The sequence below is a fragment of the Salvia miltiorrhiza genome, chromosome 1 (genome assembly GCF_028751815.1).
Source record: "Salvia miltiorrhiza cultivar Shanhuang (shh) chromosome 1, IMPLAD_Smil_shh, whole genome shotgun sequence".
NCBI classification, from domain to species: domain Eukaryota; kingdom Viridiplantae; phylum Streptophyta; class Magnoliopsida; order Lamiales; family Lamiaceae; genus Salvia; species Salvia miltiorrhiza.
This window is the reverse complement of record NC_080387.1, coordinates 45,767,878-45,778,209: the sequence shown is the minus strand read 5'-3', so window position 1 is coordinate 45,778,209 and position 10,332 is coordinate 45,767,878. Positions and strand designations below refer to the sequence as shown.

Genomic DNA, 10,332 nt, shown 5'->3' with positions numbered 1-10,332 from the left:
GTTATAGTTTAGTAATCACAAATTGGAAATAAAATATGTGAAAAGGGCAATTTACATATTGCATTCAATGCACATAATTTTAGTACACGTAACACGATAACATCTAATTTAAATCCCCGTATGCCTCAAATTAGTAAGGTTTAAATGATTGTATATATTTGAGCTGATAGTCACTAACAACTTAGTTGAGGGGTTAACACGTTTCTATCTCTTCCGCAAATACAGCACTATGAGCCGTTTTCGGACCAATTACTTATGCAATTTCATGGTTGATTTTTTTTGACCCAAATAACACTGTTAGAATTTAATACGAAACGATTTATATAGAAGACTATTAAACAGAAAAGAAAAAGAGGTGGTCTTGGGTATAATCGGGTTGCACCCACAACCTGACCCAAACCTGTATCCTACTTCGAACCGTATAAATGACACTATTCGATTATACAAATGACAATGATTGTATAATTACACTATTCGATTATACAAATGACACTGCGTATAATTGACACTATTTGATTAATATCATTTGTATAATCGAATAATGTCGTTTACACGATTAGTGTCATTTGTATAATCGAATAATATCATTTATATGATTTGGGTCAGGATGCAAGTTCGAAACAGAATGCGGACTAGGGTCTGGGTGCGGGTGCAACCGATTGCACCCAAAGTTAAACTTGTGGAAGGAAAAATATTTGGTAAATAGTAGTATTAATATCAAATTCTGCCTCTCAAATATGATGTGTCAATCAAATTTTAACTCCGGCGTTGAATTGGGCTGGGCTGACTATTATTGGATTTGCGCCTTATTGGTTGAGTGCAAAAGCCCATCATATTCTTATCCTCCAATGCAAGTGTTAGATAAGGTAGCCACGTAAAGTGCAGTTGCATCAGTCACCAAATGCTCAAAGGATAAATTATTTTTGCTTTTAATTGATTGTATTTAGCAACCCAAACTTGTAATTGTGGATATTTGTTCTAATTTGACAGCGAGGGGAAGGATAAAAGAAGTCTCTAAAATTCAACTTAAAAAAGCCCAACTGATTCCAACACTAAATGAGCTAAAAAATAAAGAGAAAATGGCAAATGGATTGGGCGTGATCAAACTGCGGCATAGTCTGCCGCATTTAGCTGGAGTTGCAGTTACTTTTGCTGCTCTGCCTCCGCCTCCGCTTTCAAGGAGAGTTGCTGCATACAGAGCGCCTCGCAGGGCCGTTTTAGGCCTTGGATTCTCGTTTTTGTCACAATTCATCAACATGGCTGCTCCCACTCTTGGCGCCAAATCCTTCATCGCTTCTGCCAGGCAAACGGGTGCCGTTGAAAAGGTGAAACTTGTGTGTGTTTTCGATTAGTTGCATGTATTGTTTGTTGAGAATTGCTTTTAATTAGGGATGATCGAATTATGTCGCAATATATTGCTATGGTTTTACTTTTGTAAATGCTACTAGTTTCACGGTAGCCCCAATTGTCCTTTGCATACATTCCCCAAATTCACCGACAATTGATCAAAAGCTCTTCCGCCGGCCGGTTTTTGCTCCTCTCTATTTCTAATTTTTGAGTTTGACGCATGCTCCAAACTCGTGCATTGCTTTTGGACTAATTGCCGCCGCCTTAGCCGTCGGAGTTTCAGGAAGTGCTCTTCTGGACGACTGGCGGCAATTCTGACCTTCAACACAATTTATGATACTGAGCAATTGTTCCGCAATCTCTAAGTTTAATCATTTCATTTAAAGGAAAAAGATTTTATAAACACTCTCTATACTAATTGTTAATTTATAGGTCGAACTTGTGTGTGTGTGTGCCTTTTTTACTTGCTTATTTATTTTTTAAGGAAGGAGAACTTTGTTGATTTGACCATTTATCTTTAGCTTGAGGAACTATATTGGTTGGCTGACGAGGCGGCGTCTTCTTGATTTTGATTATCCATGATTAATGACTTTGTTTTAATTTTAAAGGTATTGGAGAATGTGGAATGGCCAGAGCAATTTCCCTTCAAGGAAGAGGACTTCCAGCGCTTTGATGAGTAAGTCTATTATGATCCCACACACATCTTCTTAACTTTTTATGCTTGAAGCAAGCACTGAGTCTGATTAAAGTTGTTTGCACTTGCCTCATAAATTGAATTGTTTGCACCTGCCTCATAAATTGAAAAATAAGCTTAGTGAGTACAGTTAGGTAAGTTAAGCATAAACTATGAGTTTGAAGGGATAAAACCCAATCGTGCCCTCATCAGTGCATAAGCAGCTGTCTTTGGCAGGGGCTTCAGATTTGCTACTTGCTGAATAGACAGGTTATTACATTCAGGACGGCAAGATTTGAAGAACAGCATCCACATTGCATGTGCTGTCCTGATAACATATTTCTCGAGACTTGAGATAGTAGAGTGCAGGCAATAGTGAATGATATGGCAGACAGGAGAGAATGCTTCCTTTTCAATTGTCAGCTTCCCAAGGATTACAACAAATTATAACTATAGGGAATTTTTTGTTAATCCCTGTGACCCTCAAGTGAGAAGTGAGATAGTGGGGGAGGAGAGAATACTAGTGGCTGTGGTATGAGGATTTTCCTCACAGGAGCCGAACAATCTAGCTGACTTATATGTCAATGTCTTGAAAAATGGAATTTTCTCAATCAATAGTTTTTTTTGTTTGAAGATTTATAATCAATCATGTGATGCATCTCTTTACAAACTTCAGCTTCAGCCACTGACAAAGGTTGTCTGGACAACACTACAGGTCACCAGACACATTGTTTTATGAATCTCCACGTTTTGTGACTCATATTGATGATCCAGCAATTGCTGCCCTAACTAAATATTACTCAGAGGTCTTGCCCCCAAGCAATACTCCTGGAGTTGCTATACTTGACATGTGTAGCAGCTGGGTGAGTTACATGTTTATATATTGCTCTTGCCTAATCAAAATTCATTACGTTGACTTGAAAGAAAAAGTCGTTACGTTGACATTAACATGATTCTTATGGTTTGTCTAGGTCAGTCATTATCCTAAGGGATATAAGCAACCAAGGATAGCTGGAATGGGTTTAAATGAAGAAGAGCTAAAGCGCAATCCAGTAAGATCATTATTTATTTATTTCTTTATGTATTTTTTTTTCTTCTTTGGGTCATTTTATAAAAGTTTCAACGTCATGTGCCTACGTCGAAGCACGATGTTGTGATATTAGTTTTGATGGCTGCTAACATTTCTCCAACTAATGAATTTGTAGGTTTTGACAGAGTATGTCGTGCAAGACTTAAATGTTGATCCTAAACTCCCATTTGAAGATAACACCTTCGACGCAATTACAAATGTGGTATGCAAATCTATTTTCAGATCTGTCCATACTCAAGTTCGAGAATTATTTTCCAGGAGTCATACATTTGATCATTTATTGATTTCCTCTTGATTTGTCTCAAAGAAGTCCAGCTGTTGTTGGTTGGACAATAATCAATGGAGAGATATATTTGTTTTCCTTTTTCTCTTGTATTGTTACATAGTTTCTTACTATTTGTTTAAGATTATATAAAAAATCTGACCTGATTACGCCTGTGATTTAAATCCTGTATGAACAGATTTATTATGTCTCAGGTTAGTGTGGACTACCTATCAAAGCCTATCGAAATTTTCAAGGAGATGGCACGGATCCTCAAGCCAGGTGGACTTGCTGTAATGAGGTGATAATCACTCAATTTCATGCAACTAAAATATGTACAAGCATGACATGCAGATTTATTATTAGCAATGCATTCTCAGATATCTTCTGTGGCCTTGATGGTTTGGTATCTGCAGTGGTTCTAGATTTCTGCTAATTGAATCGGTTTCTGGTCTTCACTGAACCTCCACTGATTTTGTGAGTTTTGCATGTAAGCTTCTCCAATCGCTGCTTCTGGACAAAGGCAATCTCAATTTGGACATCAACAGGAGATACAGATCATGTAATGATAGTTGGAGCCTATTTCCATTATGCTGGAGGGTTTGAGCCTCCTAAGGTAATTGGAATCTAGACTTTGTCTTCACAATTTCAAACATTTGCCACACTGTCCATTGCCACTTTAGCTTGTACTTGGTTAGCCAAATAGCAAACCTAGGATGCTTAGTGCAAGATCTTTACGTTTCCCAAAGGCTACAGAAAAATAAGGAAAAGGAAGTACCGAGGACTGGGGATCTGTTGTGCGAGGGAAACCATTAAGAGCATTGGGTGTTGTAGTCTGGTGATAAAAAGGACAGGAAAACAAACAGAATCTGAAGGAACTTAAGAATAATGGCCTTGGGAATAGTAGGGGAATCTGTTACAGTTGTCATTGTCACCGTAAGGCAATGCTTCTTACCTGAGTTTGAATTTAGCTATGAAATAGATGTCTCTGGTCGTATTGCTTAAATCTCTAAGGGGTCGTTTACTTTGGAGGATTAGCCTTGATAGATAAAAATAGTAAGGCTAATCCCTTGTTTACTTTGATGGATTGCAACTTTGGGATATCCCAAGGCCCTTGATTATTTCTATCATTCAAGCAAGTTTTGCTTGATTTTTATCCCATGGAAAGGGTGAGATTGGAGATGTCCTACTCTTGAGGATAAAAATAGTCAATCATGCATATAATCAATCATGCAAAGTAAACGCCCCCTAAAGGTTTGGAAGGTATAGGTAGTTCCTCTTAATACCATGTTTTTGCTTGCCTGTAGGTGGTTATCTTTAACTAGGGACTACATAAGAACCAGACCATTTACTTGTATGAGGCAAGGCTAGTGGCAAAATTTTAGATACTTCAACTACCTTGATGCAGAGTGTTAATTTTCTTGGATGCGACCCAGTAACATTCACTTTTGCATTAATTTTAAACAAATTCAAACTAAAGCTAACACAAAATAGAACACCTCACCTAAACTAGAAAACACCAGTTTCCACAAAATACACAAAAGAACGAGAGGCCATACCCTACTGTGGTATGCAGTGCTGTTATTCAAATTAAGAGACTTGGATTAAGGAATTCGTGTTAGTGTAATTGGTTAAGATGTGACCCTTCGAAATTCAAGCCTAAAACCATTTCCCCTTCCTTATAAACTCATGCAACTTTATTGGGGATCTAAATTGTATACATTAGAACTAGGTGGATCAAAATTGAGATAGCAGTATATTTCAGGGAAGCAGAACTGAATTGTTTATCTCCAATAAAGATTTTTTCTTTCAATTCAGCATTGAACTTTATACTGCTTGTTTACATATTTCTTAAACTAGATCTGGATATAGGAATCCTGACATTTCATGTTGCTCGAGCGATGATCAGGTTATCTTTGTATTCTTTTAGGCTGTAGATATATCTCCAAACCCTGGTCGCACCGATCCTATGTATGTTGTGTACTCAAGAAAATTAGCAGCCTGAGGTCCGGATCACAATTCAGTCCTCACAATTACTGGTGAGCTCTCAATTCAATTATTTGGTGCCAATATTGAGTTTCACTCTGGAAAATCCACAAATCCACGAGTGGCAACACGATAGTTTGTTCTGAAATCTGAATGCTTTATGAGAGAATATGATATACGAACCAACTTGTTTTTGTATGATAATTTTTTTGGTAGTTACGTAAATGCATATGGGCTAACTGAACTTTTAATGGTGGGAGCAAGTTTAGTGATTCAACCATGAGCTTGTTAAGATAGTTTGAGCCAGCGGTAGGCAGTAAGAGATGAAATTGTGCCTTATTTATTTTGTTAAAAGAGTAATATAATGTATACTTTTGCTACTTAGTTGCGAGTCTTGCGACTTCTCCTAGTCTGTGTTTCTATCATCTGTTTTGGTGCAATAAGAGTCAGTATTTGCTTCCTGAGCCTTCCTTCTTTGTATTAGTTGCTCAACTGTTATGCTTCGTTATTCCATTGTGTTCCTTTACTTGGTCAATCAGCCAAAATGCTAGTTATTTGAAGTGAGAGATGAGATAAGAAAGATGGTTGTGAGACTGTCTTTTTAAAATGTGTTTTTGAGTTTTCTTTAATTGAGAAGGAACTGAAGTTGGAAGTTAGCAAGCAACAGGTGGTGGAGCCTTAATAATTGTAGAAATAAATAAATGAAGCCTACATTGAAAACACATAAAGAGGCCTATTGGGAAGCAGAAATGAAAGAATTAGTCGGTGATGTCGGTGCCTTCTGTCTGGGAATATTGCTAAGTTATATGCGTCGATGCACCTTGGGAGAAACATAACACTAACACCAATATATTTGTTTCATGTTGTGACTGCATAAACATACTCGATGGTAGGATTAATGTTTGCGTCCTCCACTTCTCTTGCTAAAAATGTAGAGAAAGAAAACCAGAGTATTTCAGCGTATGTATAAATATAATTATGCTAAATTTGGTCTCTATTTATCTTAATATCCAAATTAAAATTTGATGACCAATCAAATGGGTCTTAGGCCGAACAAACAGATTCTAAGACTACATTTGGACAGTTTAATTAACATTTGTTGTGTGTGTGTCTTATTTTAATTGAACGCGTGTAAGGCCATGTTTGAACAATTATTTGGTTAAACAATATCTGCTTTAATATTGTTGGAGTCTGTACACATAATTACATGCACATAAACAATACATACTTTAATGCGTCAATCCAACAAAAGTCATAAACTAGTTCTACTTTGTCAATCAGACTACATAAAGCAGCACATGGTGATCAAGTTTGCAGTAAGAGAATCCTGCTCAAGGAAATCCAAAACGCACAGAAACAAAAAAGTTGGAAATTTTACTCTCATCAAAACACCAACCTTTCCAGCTAGCCCAAGAATATATACAAACAAACACTAAACTAAATTGGCATTTGAAAAGTAGAAAGAAAGTGATAAAAAGAAATCAAGCCCATCCCTGCTTGTATCTGGCGAAGAGCTCTTCCGTTTGAGCATTCTTGTAAGCGCTGCAAGCAATGAGATACACCCAGATCAGCACCACCACTGTGACGATGAGTATGACGTTGGCCTTCCTCCACTCGTGCCGCAGGTTCCCCAGCAGCCCGGCCTTGCACGACTCGCAGTTGTAGCAGAGCTGGCTTGGGTCATTGCTCCACATGGCACAGTCCACGTCTGCTGCCATGTTGGCTGCACCATTCCACGTCGTGGGGCCCGCGTACTGGTACCCGCATATCATCGGAGGCTTGCAGCATCCAGACTGCACCATTTTGGAAACAAGAAAAGGAATGAATGTTGTTGATGTGAGTGGAAAAGATCAATACCATTCTCATAGCATATTTGTGTCATCACAACCACAAAGATATGATCCCATAAATCAGATATTTGATGCTGATGATTTTCAAGTACGACTTTTGTGGATAAATAAATAAATGATGATTAGTGGAAACATGGGAATCACAGCATAAGGCTGGCTGGGAAAATGCTCAAGGGACCTACCATTAGGTAAGAGTATTCTAGTCTAGAGAGAGACTGATGAGGTGTGTGGATTGATGACATTTATTAAGCCATAATGAAGCCTATATGACAAATTTCAATTTAGCTTAATTAGCACACGACACTATATCAAGGTCGACAAACTAATTATGTTTGTGGGTCCATAAAAATGTCATTCTTGCCTCTTTTTGATTGATCAGAGTGTCTCTGCAATAATGATATGCAATTCAGAATTGCCCAGAAAATCAAACATAAGAAAATCAATCATCAAGTATAAAATGTTCCTTCCTTCAACCCAAAACTTAACTTGTGAAAAAATTACTAGACATCCATTCTTACTCTTAGTCTTAGTGGGAAGTTTTTACTTGAGTTCAAAGTGATGATACAATTATTGTAGTGTGAATAATAAGATTGGCATGGGGATCATTTTCATTATGCAATTAAGAAAAGTGAAATAATTATTCTACTAAACTGAGATGAGAAACAGGTAAGACCGCGTTTGGAGTCGGAAAAGCAAAAGGCAACATAAAGAGAAAAAGAAGGGCCTTTTTGTATTGTATAATTAATTACCTGGATAGGAGAGAGATGGGCGGCGAAGAAATCAGCGGCGGAGATATAGTTGCGGGAGAGCTTGGGGCAGATTTGGGACTCAGCCAAACAGGCCCTAATGCCGCCCCAATTATCGTCGGAGGTGATGTGGTCGCGGAGCCAGGAGGAGAAGCCGGCGAGGCGGTACTCGCGGAAGGCCATGCCGGGGACGGGGTAGGCGCCGCCGTGGTGCGTGACGACGAAGGCGAGGACGAGGAGGACGAGGAGGAGCACGATGAGCATGAACATGCAGACGAGGTAGAGGCCGAGGAGGCCCTCCTTCTTCCAGTAGGCGCCCACGAAGCCGGTGAGGGCCACCAACAGGAAAGCTATGCCGAGGAAGACCAGGGGCCACCGGAGCCACCGGATGCACTCGTTGTCGGGCTTCGAGGCCAGCCATATGCCGGCCGAGATGATGGGGATCGAGCACATCAGCGCGATGAAGTTCAGCAGCGCCGTTATGTTATTGCTCATCGCCATTGATTATGATTTACTATGAGAGAGAGAGAGAGAGAAATGGAGGAAAAGTGTTGGTTAGTTAGTCAAAGCTTAAGTAGAAAACTGAGGAGAATTTTCGAGTATATATTTAGATCTAATGATGACGTGGCAGCTATCACACGTGTCAGTCATTCATGGATCAAGTTTTCAAGTTATAAATCTATACTCCTGACTCGACAGAGTACTGTTTTAGAAATTTAAACAGTAGAAATTTATACTATTACTTTTTTTTTGATCGGTAAAATTAAAATTTTATTAAGATAAAAAGCAAGGCACCAGGGATGCCAATCAAAACAAGAAGGAAAGATTGAAACCCTTTGAGCACCACATGGTGAAAGGGATTCTCAACTCCAAAACTTTATAGACCTCATTCCAACTCCAAAGTCTACCCTTGATCTGTAAAACAAGTCTCTCAATATCCCAAATCTTTCCTTGAAAACGACTCTCGTTTCTTTTTTCCCATAGTGTCCAAACCGTTCCCACCCATAACGCATTTAGCAATCTTCTTACTTTCTTCTTTTTGGCAGCAGAGATGAAGGAAGTGTAATGATGGAGAGTACCTCTAGGATTTGCCGTTTTGATGTGTAACCATTGGAAGATTTGGTCCCACACCGCCGCAGCTTTCGGGCAATGAAAAAACAGATGTTCCGTCGTCTCCTCTCCAGCGACACAGGCGTTGCATCCTCTCTCTTCCCAGCTAATTTGAATTTGTCGTCTTCTTAAGTTGTCACAGGTAGCCAAACGATTTCTAAGACATCTCCACGCTGTCACCTTGGCTTTGTGCGATGTTGGAGCCTCCCAAACCATTGCCATCTCAGCCGGTTGAGTTTGTTGCGCCTCTCTGGAAGCCGCCACCAAATCATAAGCCGACTTTGTTGAGAATTTACCGTCCGTAGTTGCCCTCCAACTCCATCCATCAGTTAAACCTGTAGAAGGGACAAAAGCAGCAACAAGTCTCAAAAGTTCCTCCACCTGTCCATTCTCTCTTTCCCTCAAATCCCTCCTCCAATTCACCGACCACACCCACTCTTCTCCTTCCCAAAACCCACTCTCTCCGACAAGGGCTTTCTTATTCGAGCACAAGTTATACAATCTCGGGAAAGAGAACTTGAGAGGTTCGTAACCAGCCCACACGTCCTCCCAGAACATTGTATTCATCCCATCCCCGAGACTGTGTTGAAGGTGATCAATGAACCATCTATCGTCTCTTCCTCCCCCTTTCTCCACAATTTTCGCCCACCACCCCAACTGCCCACTTCTTCCCACCATCGAGCAATCCCCATCTTCGCCCCAGACAAGTTCCCCATAAATCGATTTGATCACTCTCGCCCACAAAGCTCCCCCATCCACCAAAAATCTCCAAAGCCATTTAATTAACAGAACATGATTAAACAATTCCACATCCCGAAACCCAAGACCTCCTGTTTTCTTATTGGAACACAAGGAGCTCCATTTAAACCAGATGATTCTTCTCGACTGAGAGTCTCCACCCCACAGAAATCTGGAGAACAAGGAATTGAGGTTCTTGAGCACAGTCTTGGGAATGAAAGCGTAGGCCAGTTGATATACCGGAATAGATTGAAGCACCGCTTTGACAAGAGTGATCCTCCCTGCCAACGAGAGAGGTCTTTTTCTCCAGCTTGCAATTTTGTTTGAGACTTTATCCACCAAGAACTTCCATTCGCTAACACCATTGCTTCGGCCTCCAATTTTGGTTCCCAAGTAAAGACACGGGAAGTAACCAATCTTGCAATGGAGAAACGAAGCCCATGTCCTCTCGACTGACACATTCACTCCCACCGTCATCAGGCTGCTCTTCGCGAAGTTGACAGCAAGACCCGAGACAAAATGAAAGAGAA

The 10,332-nt window shown here is 39.8% G+C and overlaps 2 protein-coding genes across 4 annotated transcripts; one reads left to right on the top strand and one right to left on the bottom strand.

The window, feature by feature from the left end:
* Positions 1-981: 981 nt before the first annotated feature.
* Positions 982-8,693, top strand: LOC130986375 (uncharacterized). 3 transcript variants are annotated; one of them, XM_057909783.1, is made up of 9 exons: positions 982-1,325; positions 1,956-2,023; positions 2,736-2,883; positions 2,992-3,072; positions 3,226-3,312; positions 3,588-3,673; positions 3,868-3,988; positions 5,303-5,411; positions 7,875-8,693. In XM_057909783.1, exons 1-8 carry the CDS (start codon positions 1,080-1,082, stop codon positions 5,375-5,377), a joined length of 912 nt encoding a protein of 303 aa, XP_057765766.1. In that variant the 5' UTR covers positions 982-1,079; the 3' UTR covers positions 5,378-5,411; positions 7,875-8,693. The 3 variants fall into 3 exon arrangements, with proteins under 3 accessions (XP_057765766.1, XP_057765773.1, XP_057765775.1); XM_057909790.1 differs by lacking the exon at positions 7,875-8,693 and adding an exon at positions 6,640-6,780; XM_057909792.1 differs by lacking the exon at positions 7,875-8,693 and adding an exon at positions 5,575-5,742.
* LOC130986398 (tetraspanin-2-like) lies at positions 6,712-8,455 on the bottom strand. The gene is made up of 2 exons (XM_057909795.1): positions 7,958-8,455; positions 6,712-7,151 (listed from the first exon to the last, which is right to left on the bottom strand). The coding sequence occupies exons 1-2, from the start codon at positions 8,453-8,455 to the stop codon at positions 6,840-6,842; spliced, it is 810 nt and encodes a 269-aa protein (XP_057765778.1). The 3' UTR covers positions 6,712-6,839.
* Positions 8,694-10,332: the final 1,639 nt, after the last annotated feature.

What these genes read in the sequence shown, in the direction of transcription:
- LOC130986375 (XM_057909783.1), top strand. Translation starts at nt 1,080, where the DNA reads ATGGCAAATGGATTGGGCGTGATCAAACTGCGGCATAGTCTGCCGCAT. An exon ending in AAACGGGTGCCGTTGAAAAG is followed by an intron (nt 1,326 to 1,955) that starts GTGAAACTTGTG and finishes TTAATTTTAAAG; the next exon opens with GTATTGGAGAATGTGGAATG. An exon ending in GACTTCCAGCGCTTTGATGA is followed by an intron (nt 2,024 to 2,735) that starts GTAAGTCTATTA and finishes ACAACACTACAG; the next exon opens with GTCACCAGACACATTGTTTT.
- LOC130986398 (XM_057909795.1), bottom strand. Translation starts at nt 8,455, where the DNA reads ATGGCGATGAGCAATAACATAACGGCGCTGCTGAACTTCATCGCGCTG. An exon ending in CCCATCTCTCTCCTATCCAG is followed by an intron (nt 7,152 to 7,957) that starts GTAATTAATTAT and finishes AAAATGGTGCAG; the next exon opens with TCTGGATGCTGCAAGCCTCC.